The 22268-nt window shown below is 47.8% G+C and overlaps 1 protein-coding gene across 1 annotated transcript in view; it reads left to right on the forward strand.

Annotated features, from left to right (window-relative positions):
* FGF18 (fibroblast growth factor 18) overlaps nt 1-22268 on the forward strand; it is an 80775-nt gene that overhangs the window by 26861 nt on the left and 31646 nt on the right. The window contains exon 3 of the mRNA XM_071570181.1: nt 2023-2203. Within this exon, the coding sequence (XP_071426282.1) occupies nt 2023-2203 (181 nt within the window). The remainder of the gene's footprint in view (nt 1-2022; nt 2204-22268) is intronic.

Consider the following 22268-nt stretch of genomic DNA (forward strand, 5'->3'; position numbering starts at 1 on the left):
GGGCTTGGTAATTTAGCATCATTTGCAACAATGGCATTTGAAAAGACAGCAGGAAAAGATGGAGGAAGGAAATAAAGGCATTAGTATTATTTCTGTCCAAAGCAAAGTCCTGCTTGCTGTGCTCAGGTGTAGCTGTGGTGCCTGGGGAGAGCAGAGTGAGCTCTGTGCTGACAGAACTCTGTCAGCAGCCCACTGTGGCATCCTGCTGTGCCCTCTGGGCAGGTGCCATGGCTGCTTCTCCTCTGACATCCTCAGCACTGGATCACAGCTTCTGGCTGTGCTGTCTTCTGAGAGTGGGAAATACTGTAATCCTTGTTTGTCACTTCTCTCAGCACCATGAAAGTCTGTTTAGACCCAGCATCACCCTGAGCCTCCTTTTCCCTGCCTGCGCCTGTGCCTTCAGCTCCCTACAAGCCTCTGAGAGCAAAATAAGAGAGTTAAATCACTTTCCCTCCAAAAGTTCAAACAGCAGATTCCCAGCATTTAAGAACAGCACTGGAGGGGATCCCACAGCATCGCTGTGAGCCTCATTGCTACAGCCACTGTGCTGAGTGTGGCGTTTGGGCTCAGGCTGTTTAGAAAAGGTCTGGTGCTGAGCGGCACTGCTGGCCTGAAGTTTTCCTCCTGCTGCAGGCCTGGGTGTTCCCTTGATAATTGGAAATGCTAGAAAGTTCTTTTGAGGTTTTGACTCTCAGAGGTGCATGGCTTTAAGTATTTGCTGATATAAGATGACATATGCAGGAGGTTGAAGTGGGGCTGTTTTGTGTGTTGTGGCCACTTGTGCTTACCTGTTTTGGTCTGGAATGGATCTGAACAAGGATTTATTGACCTATTACCAGCTTCCTCCCCAAACTGATACATTAGAACACTGTTGCTTGCAGGACAGGAGAACAAGAGCGCCATGTTTCTAAATTACTTATTGTCCTGTGATGCGAATCTGCTACCAAAATGTTGTCCATTTGTGAGTCTGCAGTGGGCAGTGTGGATGTTGTGATGCAGATGCTCCACAGATAGACAGATCATGGAGCAATTTTTGAACTCATGTATTGTTTGGGTGTGAAGTGCTTTAAGGTTCATCCTGCCCGGTCTTGCATTTGGGAGGGCACCTTGAGAGTGTCTGTGCTGTCAGGCCCTCTGACCTTGGGCACATCAGGATGACTCAAGGAAGCAAAAGTGGAAATCCTGGTTTTGTATTTCTTGGGAACAGCTAAGATAGGAAACTAAACAAAAGTTTCTGGGAATATTGTAAGGCTGTAGTGACCTAAGGTAATTTTACTGCATTGGCCAGAACAAACAGATGAGGTGGCTGAGGCAATCAGCCCTCTGCTGATCATGGCTGTGCAGTGGAACATGACTCTCACCACTCCTTGTGATCTCTCCCCAAGCCATGGCCCTGTTGAGGTGGATAGAAATGCATCCACAGATGGTCACCAGTGAGTTGGCTTCACTGAAAGCAGGGCTAGTGAAACAGTTAAGCTGAAGAGTTCCTGTGACACTTTATTGTAGTAGATTTTATGCCTGTGCAAAGCTTGAGCCCAGTCTGCTAATGGCAGCAGAGATAGTTTTTTCCCTTGACTTCTCCCTGCAGTTTATCCAGGGAATCAGTGCAGATGTTGAAGGTGATGCACCAAATCTCTGAGATCGGGGTTGTCCATCCTTGTTCTCCCATCTGTGTCCGTGTAACCTGGTAGAGGTTTTTTGCATATGCAGTGGAGAGCCTACTTTATGGCCAGGGTGGCTGACAGGGATTAAATCAAAGCCAGACCAGGCAGAAGTTTTAATTAAAAAATTACCCAGTTTGATTGTAAAACCTCAGCTTTGGTTTACTGTTGAGAGCCAGCTCTGGGTAGAGTTACACGCTGAGTGTCTGATACCATGGCCGCAGCTGTCAAGTGAAGGGCAGCCAAATCTGAGTCCTCCGGCACCACGTGCCCTTGGCAGGTTGGTGTGCAGTCCTTCTGTCCAAGAGGCTTGTTGTGTTCATGCTCTGTTCTGCTCTCTCTCCATCCCCATCCCTCTCAGATGTTTGCTGCCGAGGAGAATGTGGATTTTCGGATACACGTGGAGAACCAGACGCGAGCGAGGGACGATGTAAGCAGGAAGCAGCTTCGGCTCTATCAGCTCTACAGCAGGACAAGTGGGAAGCACATCCAAGTGCTTGGCAGGAGGATCAGTGCCAAAGGAGAAGATGGAGATAAATATGGTAAGAATACTTACTGGCATCCCCAGACTGCAGGTCAAAGGCTTTAATCTGGCATGTTGTGCTAAAAATCTCGTGGAAGAAAAATAATAAGAGCAATAAAAAGCAGAATAAAAGGGAAAAACCCTTTCCAGGTTAAGAACATGAGATTTGTTGTTGGAGCTGCCCCTCAGCTTCAGGCAGTTCTCACAGTACTGTCACGCTCCAATTTATTACCATATGATGGTGCTTGAAGAGAAAAATCTTTTTCTGCCCAAGGGATGAGCTCACGGTGTGTCTTCTGCAATTCATAAATGATACCCAAGTTGGTGGTTGGGGAAGTCCTTTACCCATGAACTCTGGCCTCGAGTTCGGGTGAATCGAGTGCTTCAGTGAAGCACTCTCATCTTTTCAGGGGGAGGGATATTTGGTTTGAGCTGAAATGAAGCAGTCCTTGGGAGCTTTGAGAGTCCCCCAGAGCTCAAGTTGAATCTCTGGGCATGTGGGATCTTACAGGAAAATAAATACTTCCAAGTGCTTTCAGTGCTTTTAACTATTCTCATTTTGATTTGCACACAAGCAACATGCTGGAAATGCTGCTAGAGGCTGTTACAAAAAATTCTGTGATTCTGGTGCGTTTTGAGATGGTTGTGGCTGAGATGCTTTTGCTGGAGTTGGTTGTTGTGAGGATTTTAGGGCTGTTCAGAACACCAGTCTTGTTCCTCTTTGGGACGTGCAGCCCCATTTGTTCATGTGTTGCTGCAGAGGTGTGTGTGCATTGCTGTGTTCAGCTGGAGACTGAGTGAAGACCTCATTGCAGTTCCAACTTCCTCAGGAGGGGCAGGCACTGATCTCTGCTCTGTGGGGACCAGGGACATCACCCAGGGAATGGCCTGGCGTTGTGGCAGGGCAGGGTTAGGTTGGATCTCAGGTAAAGGCTCTTCCCCCAGAGGGTGGTGGGCACTGACCAGGCTCCCCAGGGCAGTGGGCACAGCCCCAAGGCTGCCAGAGCTCCAGGAGTGTTTGGATGATGCTCTGGGGCACAGGGTGTGACACCTGGAGATGGTCCTGTGCAGGTCTGAAGGTTGGACTCTGATTCTTGCAGATCCCTTCCAACTCAGCATATTCTGTGACTCCCTGAGCATTCATGTTAGATTGCTTTCATGTGCAGCACTGGTGAGGTGGAGGTGAGCTACGATATGGCAGGTCAGAATCTGGGAATGGTTGTTCCCCCAGGAAACTTCTGGCCTGATGAGGCACAGGCCAGAGGCCGGCGGAGGAGCAGCGTGAGCTGTGCCACGGAACAGCCGGAGAGCACCTGGCTGGTGTGACCTGAGCCCTGAGCCCCGACGGCGCTTGTGTGGAGTCACTCCATCTCGTAGGGAAAGCCCTGAGGTCTCATCAGCCTTGTCCTTTGTCATTCACAAATTTCCAGATAAAACAGGAGGGGAAAGTGCCACTTGGCTGCTAATTATTGTGTCACTTTATTGCATTCATCCTTATAAGGTTTGATATGTAAACGAGCCGCCGCCGGGTGCTGTGCCGGCGGCCGGGGAGGCTCTGCCCGCGGTGCCTGTCAGGTGCCGTGATGGAGTTTTCCTCTGCGTGAAAGAAGGCGGCATTTACAGTGGGTACAGCAGGGAAGTGTGCCCGCGAGCAGCTGACAAGTGCTAATTTATGTGTCAAAGCCCATCTTGTCCCCTTCATACATATGCAATCGTGTCTGAACAACAAATCCGCGCGCAGGAGCGTGCTCGGGACTGATAGCGGTGCTGCACCATGGCAGAGCCGGAGATTTTCCGTCTGGGGAGCTCCTGCTGCCTGCATCCCTGCATCCCTGCATCCCTGCTCGCCACCAAATCCCCCGCTCCTGGTTGCTGGCATCCTTCGAACAGCCTGGAGTGCTCCGACCTCGGGGGCTGTTCGCCAACTTCACCCCCGGCTCCCTTCCCGCGCCTTCTCAAACTCCCTGGGGGCGTCAGGCTGCGAAGCCTTCTCGTCCCTAAGCCCTGCTGAAAGGTTATGGAAATCTGCTCATCGTCCTGCTTGGCACGGGAACACTCCGAGCATGATAATCGGGGAGACAGTGAGGTGGGACACGGCGGTCCAGGATGTGCCCATGCAGAGCTCCTGTCTGGGATAATGGAGGGGGAGAGATGTCGGAGTTACTGGAGTGAGAACCATCTGTGTTGCAGCCAAACGTGGACACAAAGGCAATGACACAGGGTTCATTATGTGCCAGGAACCCCTCCCCCCGAGGCATTATTATGGAGTAACCTTTGATCAAGACCAGAGAGAGGCTTAAACAGGGTCTGGGGATCTCAACAGTTGCAAACTTTTGATCCACATCTCCGTCTTGCCAGTCGGTGTGCATCTGGAGAAGGACAGCTCTCCTGGCACGCAGCAGATGGCTGTGTGTCCTCCTGCCGGTTTCCTCCCCTTCCCTGCCCGGCTGCCTCCATGCTGGCACGGTGATGGAGCCAGGCCTCGCTCCAAGAGTACCCACTCGCTGCGGGGCTGCGTGGTCCTTGCAGACAGTGCAGCTCCCGCGGCTTCTGCACCGCCTGCCCCAGTCCCTCCTGGCCTGCAGGGGGATGCTCGGGTCCTGTGGGTTGATGGCCTAAGGATTACAGATTGGGGAAGGCTTGGGGAGGACAAGCATGAGTCAATGTCTGCGAAGAGACGTGGGAAAAGGTGCCCGTGAGCTGGCTCCGGCCCCGAATTCTCTCAGCAACTCAGTCCCATTAAGAGAAGATAACATCGATAACATCAGGCAAGGGCTCTGCAGCCTCAGGGTTCACGTGGGAATCGCTGTAGGGGTGAAGGTCCGCAGCGCTCATCGCCACCATTATCCAGTTTTAAGGACAGGGCAGCTAATAACCTTTTAGCACCTCTATCCCCTCTCTTCTCATAGATTCACAAGCGGTTAAAGAACAGTGTCCAAGTGAAGAGATGCTTTTTTTCTGCACTTTTTTTTTTTTCACATATCCAGCTTCCAAATGGCTGGCATGGGAAGGTTGTCCTGCCTTTGAAGGGAAGTCGCTTTTATTGCAAGGTTTTATTGACTTCTGTAAAACTTCTCACCTCTTGGTTGCAGAGAATACCCAGAAAAGAGGGGAGGTGGCAGATCTCAGGCAGGGCGTTGCTTTTTTCCAAGCAGCCACCCCAAGTACAGCAGAATGAGCAGCCTGCCCTGGCTCAGGGCAGACCGATGCTGCGGGGCTGGGAGAATCCAGCTGGAGGAATCCCCCTTCAATGTTTTATCCAGGTGTGCAAGGAAAAATACATGCTCTGCAATGTAGAGTTTTGCTTGCATAATAATTCCAGTGTGTATTTTTTGGTTTATGTGTTCTTTGGGGCCACGATCTGGCCCTGTGTGTCAGATTATTAAATGGCAAATTAAGTCAGTTAATAGAATTAATTGAGTCGATGTAATCCTTTTAATCAGATGGATTTAATCCCTTCTCAGATGAATTAGAATCCATTAACAGATAAGTCAATTATTGGACTAAATTAAATCTAGTAATAATGCCTGCTGCTCACAGCAACACTAATTAATCTAAATACACTTACCTATCTCCCAAGGTTTTTTTTTAAAGGCTTAATTGATGTTCCTAAAGTGTTCTGAGATCTTTAGATAACAGACGATCTATGTGAGCAAAATATTATCTCTTAACAGACTATAAACTAATTAAAAGACTGATCTATTTACAGGTTGTATTTTTACTTTAATCTCTTCAATCATTCAGAAGGAGTTTGCACTGGCCCAAAAAACCCAATATTCCTTTTATAAGCTTATTATTACTTTACAGGTTCCTAAGCGGTCCTTTCATTCAGAAAATGAAAGGGGAAGGAGGAAAAACAACCATTAAAGTGCTGACAAAAAAAAGAAAAGGACCTGGAACCTTTATATTCTGCCTCTGATAAATGGTACAGATAGGGAAGAGAGGGATCAGTGACCTGAAACCTTAGATCCTTTCATTTATTTTCATTTCACAAAAGGCAGAAGACATTCTATCCTGTTTGTTCACGATCTGTGCATCCGGCGCAGTTGGGGGACAGAGCTCTCTTGGTTGGGTGAAGGCATTTTATACCTCATTTGTATTTCACAGCCATGGGATTTTTGGTTCAATTTGTCCCCGGCAACTGCTGTCCTTCGGGGCAAAGAGCAGTGATAGCCGTCAGTGGAGAGGTGAGGAGGTGCGAGAGCCCTTTGCTGCCCTGTCGGTGGAGGTAACTTTAATGTTCTTGCATGTCCAGAAGGCTGGGATGTGCTGTGTGTAGGCACGTTACTAGGCAGAGTCTTCCAGGTGGTGTTTGGTCCATGGATCTATTCCATCACAATTTAAAAAACACTCTTGAGTCCTCCAGAAAGTTAGAAACCCTTTATTTTATAAACCTCATTTATATGCCTTCAAGTATACAGTATGAAGGCTTTATTTGAGGACAACCTGTGCAAGGGGCAGTGCACAGGTAGGACATCTCCACATCCCAGTGCTGGACCCTGAGCCAGTGACATCCTCTCGAAGATTCCCCCAGGGTTCAGTGGGCTTTAGCTCAGGACTCAAGAGATGCTCCTGAGACAGGAGGTTTAGGGGGGTTAACAGAGCATGGGTTTGCCAGCAGTCAACACATCTGGGGTCAGGCAAGCCAAGGAGGGAAGGAAACTCCAGAGATAGTGTGCATTACATGGTGCCAGGTATTACCTCCACATGTCGTGGACGTTCTAGGGACAGAACACCCCGTACAGATGAGATTTGCGGGGTGGTACAGGGAGCTGGGGGAAATGAATGACTCGTTCCTGTGACTGCTCCAGCCTGGGTGATGTGCTCTGCAGCTCCCACCTTCTCTTCAGGCTGGAGCTTCCCGGAGATGCCAGTGGACCTGCCCATGGAGAGCACATTACAGCTGTCTAGACATCAGCCACACTCCATCCCGCCAGAGATTTCAGTTGTGGTAGAAGTGAGCTCTGTTCCATGAGGAGGTGTAATATGTGTGGAAAATATTATTATAGCAAAATAGCCTCCTTTAATTGACTCTCAATTTTGCAGGATTCCTTTCTAGGTTTGGGTAATCCTGTGCTCTCCAGAATTAATGGCTGACATAGCACTTTTTCGGGCTTGGCAGCCTGACAGCTAATTTAGAACTCCCTAAACTCATTTCACTAATGACTCCCATTTGTTCTATCCCAAAGCCTGGAAACAAATGCAAAATACCAGTGCCATTGTCCCATCTTTAGCAAGTCATTCCTTCCCCTCAGTGTTTCTGGCACCTGAACAGCAAGCTGCCTTGGGAAACCTGATTAACCCTTTCCCTTCCTGGACCAATTTAAATCAATTTCGATCCCTCTCCTGGGAAGAACGGGAGGAAAAACTAAACTCATTGTGGCTGGAAGGTGCAGAATTTACTCGAAAGAAAGATGGGAGATGTAGTCCAAGTAGCATTTGGAGTTTATGAAGTATAGCTGTATTCCCAAATTTTTTCCACGTGTATTTCCAAGCTGCTTTTCTTCCCAGGAACAGGTGCATGCCAGGGGTTGTCTGCCGGTGCAGCTCGGCCCCAAATCCCGCATGGTCGGGGCTTCACTTCGTTGTTTATTTCGCTGAACCATCAGGATGGCTGTTTCCCATTTAACCGATGTATCGCTGCCTCCAGTCTCTTCCCATTACAGTTTTGACATGACGACAAGACAAATAAATTTTTTAAAAGACCTTTTATCTTCTAAACCATTTATTTTCACTTACTTAGCCCGGGGGCAGAGCTGACCTCAGCGTAAGGGACGATCATTCACCATGGCAGCTGTGCAGTCATATGTGTCCTGGGGACTGGCCTGAGCAGGAGGAGCCTTCGCCCTCCAGCTGCTGTGTGTGGCTCTGGGCTTGTCCTTCTTGCCCACCAATCCCCAATAGCATTATTATTTTTTTTCCTTAAAATGTCTCCCCTTTTCATCTGCAGTGGCGAAGTTGTCCCTTGAAAGCAGGTGGGGAAATGAGCTGAAGCTTCAGCTGACTCATGGCTTTGCTGACCCACACGTGGGACTGGGATTGTGGATGGGGCAGGAGCCTGGGATGGGATTGAATCTGGGGATGGGCAGGATCTGGGGATGGGCAGGATCTGGGGATGGGCAGGATCTGGGGATGGGGCAGGAGCTGGGGATGGGCAGGATCTGGGGATGAGGCAGGAGCCTGGGATGGGAATGGAGCTGGGGATGGGCAGGATCTGGGGATGGGGCAGGAGCTGGGGATGGGGATGGAGCTGGGGATGGGGATGGAGCTGGGGATGAGGCAGGAGCCTGGGATGGGAATGGAGCTGGGGATGGGAATGGGGCAGGAGCTGGGGAGGCGTTCCCAGCTTGCTCCAGGCTCTGAGGGGCCTCAGCTGCCCTCACCTTCCTGGTGGCTCTGAAAAGTTCCATTTGAAATATACTGTAAGCATCTTATACAAACCATCTGTACATGGAAGACATTTTTAGTTTTTATTCTGCTATATTCTGTGCCAGGGTAGGAAAAAGCCTTGCTTAGGCAGGAAGAGAAGGTAGAGAAAAATCCAAGCCTTTTGCTTTTTGCTTCATGACAAACCTATTTGAACAATGAATTTGTTGTCATTTGCCTTTACTTTTGATTTTGGAAGCTGCTGTCCCAAGCTCCTGCTACAGTCAGCTTTGTACCTGAAGTCCCTCTCTCTGCAACTGTTCTTATTTTGTACCTGCAGTAACAGCAGAACTTGTTGTTTATTTTTTCTCTGACACTACAGCAATTTTGAATTTCCCTACTTTGGGATCTTGAGATAGCTTAAACAGTCTTGAATTTAAAAAAAAATAATTAAAAAATCCCCTTTTGTTCTGTGTCCAAACTTCAAGTCTCCATAACCACTGAGCAGGGTTTGGAGAGCATAGGCCTGTCTGTCAGCAAATGTTAGGCACCCAGAAATAATGAGAAGAAGTAATTTAGAGGTCTGCTGATAATTTGTCATTTTTAATTTCTTTGTGGAGTGGAAAGTGAGCTACAAAGTGAAAAATCTTTATTTTCATGCAAGTCGTAAAAGGGTTTTTGTTAACAGTTTGTGTTTGTGTATAATTCTGTGCTGTGATTTAAGTGTTCCCATTAGAAATGCAGAATGGGAAATAGGATCCCATCTGTGAGCAATTTAAGAGGAAGTGAGACAATGGAGTCGATTGCTGCTTCAGTTTAGATAATCAATACAAATATTATTAGTATAGTGATTTATCTTCTTGGACACTTTATGAAAATGTGAATGCCAGACCCTGAAGACAGGTCAATATGATGTTATCTGTTCCTGCCTTGCTGTGTTTACAGTGTTTTCCTGAGAAGCTCAAGCAGCTGCTTTGCTGTATGTTCTTCCCTGGCTGTGATGAAATAACATACACACAAACTTAGGGCTTCTCTTTCACCTCCATGACTCTGGAAACATAGTGTGTGTATTAATATAATGATTCCTTTTATCTGAAATCTCTACTGGGGACTGCTGGGGGGGTACTGGTTGCTGATCTTTAAGGTCCCTTCCAACCCAAAGCATTCTGTGACTCTATGATGAAGTTCTGGAAGAAGTTTGCATAATTTAAAATACATTTCTAGGCCATGAGTGATTCTGTGCACGAATGCTGAGAGAGCTCTTTTTTTGGGTGTCCTGCAGTTTTTCTGTGTTGGTGTCTGTCATAAAGCCTTGTTTTGTGCTCTCTGAGGTTTTCCATATCCAAGCATTCAGCCAGTCATTAATTCAAGTCGGTTCTTGGGGTGCAATTAAAAGTACCCCACAAATAGTCTAGTCTGTATTTCCAGAAGGATTTTTAATTGCTTTTACTTTGGAGAGGAAGGAAAGAAAACCTTGTCAACAAATTGTCTTGCACATTTTGCCTTTGGTGTACATCACTGTGCACGATGTCATGTGGCCAATGAGACTTTTTCCCTTTATAACAAATATTTGGAGGAAATGAAAAATGTCAATAACCCTATTAAGAACATGCCCAGTTAAAGACAGAATGGGAAATGCAAAACTTGCTGTGTAAAGAGCATACTTCTCCTTGAAGATACTGTGGAACCTTGCTTGTAGCTTGCTTTGCTGGACACTTTTAGTGGTGGTGGTGGTAACATTGACCACATCACTCACCTGGAGCATCTCCAGCTCCACTTTGCCAGGTTTGGGTGGTGGGACACTAATGCTGGACCCTGCAGACAGTGGAGACAGAAGGACCTTTCTTCCTCATGCATAACCAAGTCGTATGAATTTCATCCTCTCAGTGTCCTCATGTGTCCCTCCCTCGTCCCAGAACAAGGGCTGCACCGTTTCCTCACCTCGTGCTGTGCCAGCAGGATAAAAGCTTTGCAAATGGAGAGATGCTAGACATGGTGGTAATGGAGACCACATAGGTGGGCTGTTTAGAAGTAATTACTTGGTGGGTTTAGATGCTGTGAGACTATTCCTGTTTTCACATCGGGGTTTCCTCAAGAAAGGTGTTAGATTTAGAGAAAAATAAGGCACTTCAGTCACTCGGCTTTCACCTCAGCTCTTTTAAAAAGTAGATAGTCAGGAATTTCCGCAGCTGGGAGGTGGAGCACAGCAAACATTACCAATGCCAGTGGCTGTCTGGAAGAGGAGGGAAGCACCCAGGCCCCTCCAAACTGCACCGAGCCTCAAGTTGGGCAGAAAGGTGAAAAGTAAGGAAGCTGCGAAGAGGAGAAATTGCTGATGCATGACACTTGGAAATCTGGAAGAGTCCAAAAAGGGAGCTGAAAATACCCCCCAAAAATGACTATCTGTGGCTTGAACGAAATTGTGTCCGATCAGCATTCAGAAACCGCTGAATTCAGGCCGTTCCAATACTGGCATTTTCCAGAGTGCCTGCCAGTCAGATGCAGAGGAGAACATGTGTAGAGTGTCTGCGGTCTCAGCGCTCACAAGAAGGGGAAGGCGAGCTGGAAATAAAGGGAGTGAGAAGGCCCAGTAACAAGATCCCCTATTTTTTCTTACAGTGAGGAAGAGTATTGGGCTTGGAAGGAGATGATCACGTGGCTGCACCGTCTGAGCATCCCTGTTAATGAGCTGTGCCAGCAGATCACGCACACTTTGGTCCCTGATGAATTTTCAGTATTTTCTGGATGCCCATAACAGACAATTCATGCTTTTATGGTGATGTAGGAGCTGAGATCTTCTCTGTCTCCTGAGCCTTGTGTCCCTGACTTCTGCTGTAATTGCTTTGGGGATGTGGCTGTCCTTTGCAGATGCTGCCTGGAGTGGTTGTGCTTGAAGAATGACTGGGTAGTGCTCAGATTTTTTTTGCCCTTGTCTTTCCCAGCTGAAATGTGTGCCTCAGAGGCCTTCTCCTCCTCTGCATTTGCAGCTGCCAAGAAGGGTGCCTTTCTTCCCAAAGCAGTAAGAGAGAAATCCTGCCATCTGCTGTGACCCTACTGCCTTCCAGCTGTGACGAGGTTTGGGTCTTCTCCAACAACTGGATGGCAGCTGTGCTGGCTGGAGGGATCTGGCCCCAGGTTGCAGTGTGGAGAGGAGTCCTTGTTCTCTGATGCTGCTCAGCTGCTTCTGCCCTTGTCCAAAAGCTGGGCTGGTGGGACAGAGAAGAAGTGTATGTTGTGCCTGAGCGGCATGATGGTGATGCAAGCGTGTGACGCTTGAGCATATGGTGGGGAGATATATTCTTGTGATCCTGGCTTGGAGTTGGTGTGGCTGGTATGGTTTGGTTTATACCTGCTGTTCTCAAGTGCTTTTGGAAGGACAAGCAGGAGAGGAAATGGGTGGTTGAATATGAGAGGGGAGATGTAGCATCAGGGGACAGCGCCTCTGAAGGCAGTGAAGACCTCCGTATAGAAAAGCAGCAGGAAAGGAGTAGGAATAGAACAGCGTATAAACACCAGATAAATCTAAAAACTATTGTCTAAATGTCCTCAGTGCTTGGCCATGGGCAGTTGCAAGGCTCATAGTGTGTCCATGCCTGCCGCAGGTGGGGTATGGGCATGAGGGGTGTCCTCACTGCAGAACCCCCGTTACTGCTCAGGCAGGTTTTGCGGGGGTGATGCCGGAGAAGGCTGGGGAACACTTTGGGCTCCTGCTTTCAGATCACATACTGTGTGGAGTTAGAGGGCAAACACCGCAGCTGCCTAAAGCTGGTCTTGTCCTGTTGGGATGTTGCCCCAGGTTCCAGCAGAGAAGGAGCTTGCCTAAAGGTAACTTTAGTGTAAATCCCAAATAGGGTTTCTGCTGGCTGCATGGAGGGATCAGAGGGCTGGATCTCTGTTACAGTCAAGGCCTGATTATCCTCTTTCCTGTACTCCTGAAACTCCACCGACTTCAGCAGAGCCATTCCTGGAGCTCCTGTGCGAGACTGAAAGGAGATTAAGTGCCCAGCAGTGCCCCCCATTCCTCCTGTGTCTTGCACCTTTGTTCAGACCTTGCATTTCAAACCATTTTAGCCGGTGGGAGGCAAATCAAAGCTGTTAGGTTTGAGCCGGTGACAATGGCCTGGTGCTGTGTGGTGTGCCCAGCCCCTTGCCTTTGTGCAACGTTTGTGATTCTTGCCTTTATTTCATTTGCTTCTGTATCTGCATTTGTAACCTTTTTTTTCAAGTGAAGTTTCTGACTGGTGACTCATTAGAAGTAAATAGGCCAAAGGATATTGACTTTACACCTACTAATTTGGGGGTGCTAACAAGCACATGTAAGAGCTCTGTAGTCATTGGGTAAATTGTCCCACCTGGGGTGACTGGAGGAGGGGAGATAAAAAGCCTTGCAAAGAAATAGCACATTTGTCTCTAGGTACTAGCCTGGTCTGTCCCTGCAGCCATATGGAGCTGAGGGGAACCTTTGATGGTCACCATTGCTGTAACCTGTGCAGAGCTTTGCCAGGTCTTTCTAGCAGTGGAACTATTAGACCTGTGTGGGCAGAAGAAGTGGCTAAGATCCTAATTATAAGATGCTAAATATGTTAACTCAGAAATAAGCTGCCCTTTATTTTACATGGCTGGTGGAACAAACCCTCCTTCCTGTGGCACATGAGAGCTCAGGGTGGCGGATGGGTCAGGGTGTGCAGCACTGCACATCTGCTGTGCTTGCAAGGGGAGTGAGACACAGAGAGAGGCTTGAACAGAGCTTCTGCAAGTACTGACAGCAGCAAAACACCAGCAGTGGGGGTACCCATTAGGTAAACAGGTCTGGCTGTGGCTGCAGGGGCAGCAGAGGCTCACGGTCACATCTGTGGGCAGCTCCCCTGCTGAGGTCCATGCTCAGTGCTGCTGGTGCTGGGCCCAAGTCAGCTGCAGATGTGTCTGTCCCTCTCCAGCCACACCTGTGATGCAGTAGCCACCACCCTTAGGTGGGCTTACATCGAGACATGAGCTGTCTCAGAAAGAGTGACCTGTTGCAGGGGAGCCAGAGCACAACTAAGGAGTGATGGTCTCTTCCTGATGGTCCTGCTCGGGACACAGGGTTGAGTTGGGTGACCTCTGTAGCACCTTCTCAGCCTAAATTGTTTTGTGATTTCGTGAGTATCTTTGATTGTCAGAAGAGAACTGGCAGGTAAAGCCATCGGTGATCGGTTGCTCTGAATGCAGTGGTTCTCCTTTGGATGCATTCAGTGGGACCCTTAGGAAGTGACTTCTGTGCTTTGATCCCCCTTTGTGATTTTTTTAATTGATGTTTTAAGAATTTTTATTATTTTAAAAATTGGATGTGGGCAAAGTTTTCCATTGTCCCCCTTTAGACCTGCCATTTCCCTGAGCTAGGGGTGACCCATTTATATGGTAAGGATGATCCCATCTGCACAGGGGTGTAGATGGTGTTAAAAGGTGTGTGTGCTGGGAGTGCAGGAGCAGCTATGTGATAACCCACTATCATCACTACTCCTTTCTGGACATGAATCCAGTTTGCTGTGTACTTTGAATGGAAGGAAACAGTCACCAGTCTGGCTGTATCTGATGTCTGGCTCCCTGTTACCAGCTCTCACTCTGTGGCTGTGACTTCAGCCTCCTTCTCCTCCTCGATTCCTGACCTGGCTGCAGCCAATATCTGTCTCTCAGCAGGAGGAATCTGAGGAAATGCAGCAAACTTCAGCTCCTGGGGCTAAATTGTTGTGCTGTCTAACATCAAACTGTGTTGAACTAATTGACAACCAGCTTTAAACGTACCCCAATCAAGCAAATGCATTGATTTATTTTTTCCTCTCTTGCCGAGCGCTAAGCGGCTTCCAGCTTGGTTTCCTCCCCAAGAAGTGGATAACTCATCTATTGTGTAGTAAAACTGATGGGCAGTGTTGACCTCTATACAATCCTTTCAGTATGCTGAGGGAGGAAGGAGTTTCTTATGCTTCTGTGAATGTTTGACCACTTAAAAAAAGCAAAACAAAAAAAAGCCCAACCCAAAACCACACACAACAACAAAAGATGATCCATTTTCTCTGGATGTCTTTGAAAGAAGCTTAGTTTAGAGACAGACTGGAGAGAAAGGCTATTGATTTTGTTTGACCTCCAAAGAGACTGCGGTCAGTATATTTTCCCTGTTGGAAGTGGTTCAGGGCTCTGAATTTCCATGTCAGCGTTTGTATTCTGAAGCGCACTGGAGCTTTTGCAGCTTCTTCAATAAATAGCAAGCTGTAGGGAAAGGTAATGCTGGTGTAGATTTATTTCCCTCTGGATCTGCCCTTCCTTTCTTTTTCTTTCCTACGTAGCTTGGTAGTGTTGCTGATGAAGCATTTACAGTCCTTTTCACTGAAAGCTGTGCAGGTTCGTGGCTTAAACTGAGGCTACAAGCAATAGTTTTGTAATCCCTGCCTTGCTTTCTCCAGGGCTGAGCCAGGTCCTTTCCCACCCTCTTGCCTGCACCAGCAAGAAGTGAGATGTCTTCCTTTACAGAGTAATAAAGCCTCTAAAACCTGACATCCTCTCTTCTACCCTGATTATTCCCAGCATTTCCATAGTAAAACCTTTCTGATTTTCACTCAATCTCCTGCACTGAAACAGAATATTCTGTTTGGGAACTACAGTGGTATTGGAAATGCTCTACTCAGTACAAGTCTGCGTAGTTTTTTAGATGTTCTTGTAAAATGGCTTATGACAACTGATGTACCCTTTCCCTGGCAGTCACCTACCAAAGGATGGCTTCCGAGGATGGAAATTCCTGTAGGATATGTTGATTGTCAGGTCTGAGAGTTCTTGAAGCTCCTGTGAGCAGCAGTGCCTGTCGGCATCTCTCCATGCTGAGGTGTCAACTCTGTTATCTCCTCCTAATTTAACAGTAATGCTTCACACGGCATGTTTTGGGGTTGTGTGCTTCCGCCTGCTTGGCCACAAGCTCAACACAGCCAGTTAGCTGCTGTCAGCACATCAAGGGGTGCCTGATAAACCTGCCACAAAGTAATCAAGGCATAGGTAGAGAGTTGCTGATGTTGGATACCAGCTGCCGAACTGCCCTGTGGGCTTTGCCAGCATGAGCTTCATTTCTAACTCACATGGACAGACGTTCCTCTTGGTCCTAATCCTCTCTTTAGGGAAAGGGTTGATCTTTTTGCCACTGCCAACCTCACCTCTGCTTTTAATTGTGTTTGGGGTCAGGGTGGAGGCTGCTGGTGCGGGTGCCTGAGAGCCTGTGGGATGAGTGGGCTGCTGACAATTCCACAGCATCTTAGGCACTTCATTTCCCAGAGAGCAACAGCCCAATGTATCCCTAAAAACTAATGAATGGTGGAGGATCTATTTGTACAGCCTGTGCCAAGCCAAACCGAAGCTGCAGCTTGTGCTGCACTTATAACTCTACTGACTCCCCAGAGCAGGACTTAAAGGGTTCCCCAGAACGTTTTTTCCCTGTCTTCAGACCAAGCCCTCTCTCAACATCGGAATATTCAATTACATTAACCCTTTGCAAATGGCTCAGCAATCACCTCTGGGAATGGTAAGAAAGAGCTGTGACTGTTAAGCCTCTGCACAAACATGAAAGAGAGGAGCTGACGAAGAGAGTTGTGGGAGGGGATGGACTTGCTCCCAGCGATCCCCCAGCCCCAGGCAGGACTTGAGCATGCCCAAAGCTGCTCGGTGCTGCCCAGCAGTGCTCGGCCTGCATATCTCCTCTGGACTAGCTGCTGGAGGTGGGTTCCATGGGTGCTGCCACTGGCCTGTCTGGCCACACTGGTTGCTCATGTCTCTCCCGGGTACTGCTGCTGCCGAGTGTCCCTTGGCCACAGTTCCCAAGGCTTGTGCAAGTGTGTCCCCCTGTTTCCACTGGGTCAGTGGGTAGGACAGGGCAATGCAGAGGGGCTGTCATGTGGGTTGGACGGTTTAGTAACAGTTATAATTATTATTGATAAATACAATATTTATTACTGAATTAATACAATAATATTCATCAACTCACTTGCCTTGGGAGTAAGTAGTCCTGGGCTTGTAGTCTGAGCACAGGCTGGGCTATTTTGGTGTAACCCACCTCAAGGTTATCATGAAGCTTTGTTAATTAACAAGCAGAAAGTTTTGCCAGAGCCCCGAGTAGCAGGTGCTGTATCAGCTGAGCATGCTGTTGGAATCACAGGTAATCCCAGGGAAAGCAGCAATGCTCTGTTGTCCCAGTGCCGTTTCTTTCCTAAGGTAGTCAGTAGGACATTGTAATGATGGAACAGGAATATGACAATTTCTTGTTGATGATAAACATCAAAAACTAAGAACGTGTAGAAAATCAGAGGTGTCCTTGTGTTTTAAGTACCCGTAATCTGTTTTTCAGAGGTGGGTACCAGAATATCCCTTTGATTCTCAAAGGTAATTGCACCTCTTAATTAGCTGGAGAAACCACCCCCCACAGCCTGAGATCTTGCTATATAAATTATAATTAACCCCTTGGCACTGGAAGTTGAGATTTCCTGCCCCCGAGCACAAATGCAAAACGCATTAGCAGCACTTAAGTCAGACACTCGCCCACCGCAGCCGAGGGGTCAGCCCTACCCTGAACACGGCTGAGCTCCGCAGTCCGGGAGGAAAAGGGCAGGGAAGCCGCTGAAACCCGCGGGGAAGCACTAAATGCACCATTCGAGGGTGTTTGACCTGCTCTTTTTTCAGAGCTGCAAATGTCGCAGCAGGCAGGAGAACACAGTAAAAAGCAAACCCAGGCCGGGCGACGGGCTCCCCCGTTGCCGACATGGCTGGGCGCGTCTCCGTGAGACCCGGCTCGGCGCTGCCGCCGCCGCAGCTCCAGCAGCATCATTGTCTGGTGCCAGACACACTTGGCTGTGCCTGTTGTGTGCAGAGCGCGCCGGGCCACCCACTGCTGTCATTCACCAGCATCCTGCTTTTTTGTGTCCCTTTCATCGCGCCTCTTGGGGGATGAGCCTTAACTCCTCACACCGGAGGTGACCTGTGGGGCAGCGCCAGGTTGGGCAGCTGGCGGCGGGGAGGGGGTGGCATGGCCGGGGGGGGGGGAGGGCTGGGACACCTGCGACACTTCCCTTCCCACTCCCCCCCGTCCACAGCGTGACCTCAGAGCCTGGTGGGCTCTTGGAAAACCATCTGCTTTCATAGAATCACTGAACAGTTTGGTTTGGAAGGGACCTCAAAGGTCTGCTAGTTCCCCACCAGGAGCTTGCACAGAAGCTTTTTAGCTCACATTAGCTGGTTCCTTTGCTCCTTCTGGGTCTTGGATGGAGAAGTGACTCTCTGCTGGCACGGGTCAGTCTGCAGCTTTGTGCCAGTCTGTAAAGCCCTTGGAGCAGGTGGTGTTGGCCAAGGGCTGTCTCTTGCCCCATGGGCCATGTGGTGTGTCCTTGGGCTCCTCTGAGTTGGTGGCTCTGGGTCACAGCAGTGGTTGCTGAGCTCAGTGGTGGCAGCAGGTGTGGGGTAACTTGGTCACCTTGGCAGAGGTCTAAGGTGGCTTCTTTCCCCTATGGCAAAGGTGAGGGGCAGGCCTGCTCCTCGGGGTTGGCATGCAGATCTGGCCATCAGGACTGTCTGCAAATATTTCAGGTCTGCTGTGTAGAAATAGTGGTGGGGAATCCCTTTCTCCTGTCCACTCCAAAGGCTGTGGAGAGAGATAAAAAGCAGAAAGTAAGAAGGTGTCCCAGTGGGGAGGAGGAACGGGCTTGGTGTTGTGGGGTAGCAAGTGTTGGAAGCAAGGTTTGTGCTCTGAGTTTTGTCCTTTGTCTGGATGCCTGAAGATCTTTAGAGTGAACTATGAGCTGATTACAGAGCCGATCAAAGTGCCCTCCAAGCTCTGTCCATCTGTGTTTGGATGGGTATGGGTTGGACACTGCAGTGGTGACATCCCCTGCCAGGGTGCCCACCATCTCAAGGGGACATTCCCCCTGCAGTCCACCCTTCAGGTGGGGAGGGGAGGGCAGGTTGCTCCAGTGCAGTGAGGAGAGAAAGGGCTGAGAAAATTTTGAATGGAAACATGGGCTGAGTTTGAGCTTTAAGGGTGATCTGAGTCTCTAGATGAAGTGAGACAAATAACAAATAATATAACATCATACAGATTTTATGCTGTCAGTGGTGATTCTTTAAACTCAAAACACCCTAAAATGAGCTATTGGAGATATTACCTCTTTTCTTTGCTGCTCTTGTTCATAATGCCACAGATGAGGACTGTCTTAGTTCTGTACTTGATTTACTTTTTATATTAAGATTTAACATGGGATCTGCTTTTCTTAATCCAAACACTTATGGTTTGAATGCAGAATTATATTTGAGATTTTAAAGTACCTTTATTAAAACATAAAACTAATTTTACAGTTCTGACAGGTCTTATTTAAATACCCAGTGCCAGATGCCTTTTGTCCCAAATGACTCTAGGAAAGGAAAAAAAGGCTTTTAAAACTTCTCATGCAATTAAAATGCAGTAAAAGGCAAGTAAATAGTCTTACATATGCCGAGGACTAAGGGTTACAGTTTAAGAAAAGTCCCATGAAAAATGTGTTTCCAAAAATAAATATGTGAAACCAAAGGTGCTAAAGGGAGAGTTAATGTGATACCTGATTTTTGTTGGTTGTTTTATTATTTCTGTTGCTGCTGCTCTGAGAATATTTGCAGGAGTTGTGTTATGTCTGTAGGGAGAGACCTTTCCAAAGGGACTGGTGCAGAGGACTCTTCTCCAAGGTCCTTCACCTGAGGGTGTCTTTGGTGCAGCTGGTTCCAGATGTGTGTCTCCAGGTGCTGTAGGGGATCAGTTCTTGTCCACCTCTTTTAAACCTTACCCGAAAATAGTTACACTCTAAGTACTCTTACCTAAGGGTGACGATTTTCTGTACTTCATTTAATAATATGTTACCTTTTACTTGGCAAAAAGGAGCTTCAGCAGCACAAACATTAAGAAGTCAGATATCTTTGAAATTGTGTTTGTGACCAATTCTAAGAGCAACTCTTGCTTCAAATCTTAGAACACAGAGGAATTTTCCCCATGTGCCAGAACATTTTCTTCTGGTAGGTTATGCTGCTGCCTCTGCTGCTCTGGGTTCCAGAGCCACAAGAATCCCACTGAAAACACCGGAGCATCCTGCAACTTCACTTTCAGCATATTTTTTACTTGCTGGAAGAAGGGAAGGTTACAATGAGCCCCTTTGAGAAAATGGATGAACATGCTTATGTTCTGATCCATAAAATTAATTATCCTAATTTCAGCTTTTACTGTGGCACAGAATAAGAACCCTGCTGGGTAGAATTTAACATCTTTGTGTATCAGGTACATCTGATAATCTTAATTCAACTAATACTGCAAATGCTTTACGCATTTCTCCCGATTAGCCCCATCTTGGAGCGCTCACAAATACCACAGTGGGACCTGGACAGACTAACTTTTGGAGTGTGTGAAACCATCCCGGTGCTGGCATACAGAGAGATTTATGTGTTTGGGACTCTATGGTAAGAGGATATGGTGGTGCTAACATCACACCTACTTTATCACTGAGGAGAAGCAGCCAACCCTCAGCTGGGTGAGCGCTGCAGGGTACATGAGGTCTGTCGTGCACCCCTGGCCACAAGCAGAGCAGCTTTGGAGAAAGAGTACATGGAGTTCCCGTAGTTGTCATTTGCTCCTTATTGTTATTTTTGTGTACATCAGTGTTTTTATTGGGTTCAACTGAGACTCGGAACAAGAGTCAAAATAACTTCATCAGGATTTGTTCTTGTGGTAATTCTAACCCTCTGTGGGGATGAGAAAGGTTCATGCTCTTTCCAGACCCGAGAGACTCCAGTGCTTTGGATGCCTTTCAACCAAGTGCTCAGGGCCAGGTTCTGAGGTCGTTGTCTGTTGGGCCTGACTGTGTCAGTAGGAGTTTATTCAAATGAGAATGATCAAAGACAGCAGGGTTTGGCCCTTTATTTTTCATTTTAGGTGCTTTTTCAAGCATAACAGAGCTTCTGAACTTTTTTGAGGCTCATCCTTCACTAATTCCAGACTCAGAGCCTGGCGACTTATCAAGCAGTTTTCCTGCCTCTGTAGAAACACTGTCCACTTGAGCTGTGTTTGGAGGCAGCAAGGCACCCTGGTGAGATGGAGGAATTTCTGCGCTAACAGTTTGAATGCTTCTCTTTCCAGGCTTACTTCTTAGTCCTGACGAGTTTGCAGGTGGCAAAGTTCAGAGCAGAATTTGTTCACTGTCGTTCTCCCCCGGGCGTTTCTAAAGCACACAACATACCTGCCTCCACTTTTACTGAATCTTCTCTCAACAAGCTTATTCACCATCACTGAAGCAACTGCCACAATATTTTTAGCGTCTTTTATGGTGAATTGTGTATAAAACATCTGCACGAGGCCAAGTCTGATTTCCCACTGCCTAGTTCTGTTTTCTTAGATCTACAAAAATGGGTGTAAATGGCTCTGTGTCAAAATGACATTATTTTGCATTCATTTTTCATGTGGGTAAATGCTGACCAACCTTTGGGCAGTGCAGACTTGGGCCAGTAATATGGTACTTAGAGCTCAGACTTTTTTTATTGTTGTTGGTTGGGTTTTTGTTTTTCACAGAGTCACAGACTCAGGGATTTATTAAACTTTTATTAAAGTTGGACAAGATCTCTAAGATTTACTTTAGCATTTATTCTGGTCTTATATCAGCTAACCTGTCAAACAATTTTCATATGTGTGGTCTAATAAAAGACTCATATTAGCACATTTTCATGTAAACATCTCCCAAAATGTAGTGAATAGAGTAAGTTTGTGGGGACTGTGTCTGGAAGCTTGGACATTTTATAGGAGGCTGGGCAGTTCAGAGAAGAGGACTTCTTTGTTTTAGAATCTCCTTTTTATGTTGATAGTGCCATTCTGGCATAAACAACACATCTACAGAGTAGGGAGGCAGAATCTCCCTGCGATGGTCCCTGAGACTCTTGGGGAACACCAGCAACTCAGCATGGTTCCCTGGGCATTGTTAGCTACTGCTGAACTGGTGTAGAAATTTTTTGGGTGGGCATCCCTCTAGGTAAGACCTCTGTAATGGTCAGGGCCAGGCTGAATGGTGCATTGAACCCCCTGGTCTAGTGGAAGGTGTCCCTGCCCATGGCAGGGGTGTTGGAACCAGCCGAGCTTTAAAGTCCCTTCCAACCCAAACCATTCTGTTGTTCCAGGTTTCTATAAATGGCTTAAATAGTGGAGGTTTCACTAGTGTGGGAGTGATACTCTCTGACCCAAGTATCTCAGGCTCTGTGGGGTTAACTGCAGCTCAGTGTGTCATGCCTGCACATCTGTCCTGGGCTGGGCACTCAGGCTGGTGTGGTTTCTGCATATCTTGGCCTTGTGTCCTGTAGACATGCCAGGGAGTGCCAAGGGATAGCTCAGTGCACTGGAAGTGGGACAGGATGGGAGTGCCTGAAAGCATCTCCTGGAATCTGAAGCTCCTTTCAGCTCATGTTGAGGTTAAGCCCAGAGGAAGGTGTTCCAGAAAGTGTTCCCAGGAAGGGGAACGTTAGCCCTTGTGCTGTGGTCCTGCACCTTTCTCCACCACCCTGAGCCCCTGGGGCAGTGGCAAAAGGGCAGGGTGAGCAGACAGCTCACTGGGCAGAGGGAACCTCTCACCAAAGCCATGCCCAAAGCTGTGCTCCCAGTGTGTTCAACTCCACAGGCAGTGGCAGAGGTGGGACCCTGAAGCCAGGTAGGCATC

This window comes from Pithys albifrons, chromosome 15, assembly GCF_047495875.1.
Source record: "Pithys albifrons albifrons isolate INPA30051 chromosome 15, PitAlb_v1, whole genome shotgun sequence".
Classification (NCBI taxonomy): domain Eukaryota; kingdom Metazoa; phylum Chordata; class Aves; order Passeriformes; family Thamnophilidae; genus Pithys; species Pithys albifrons.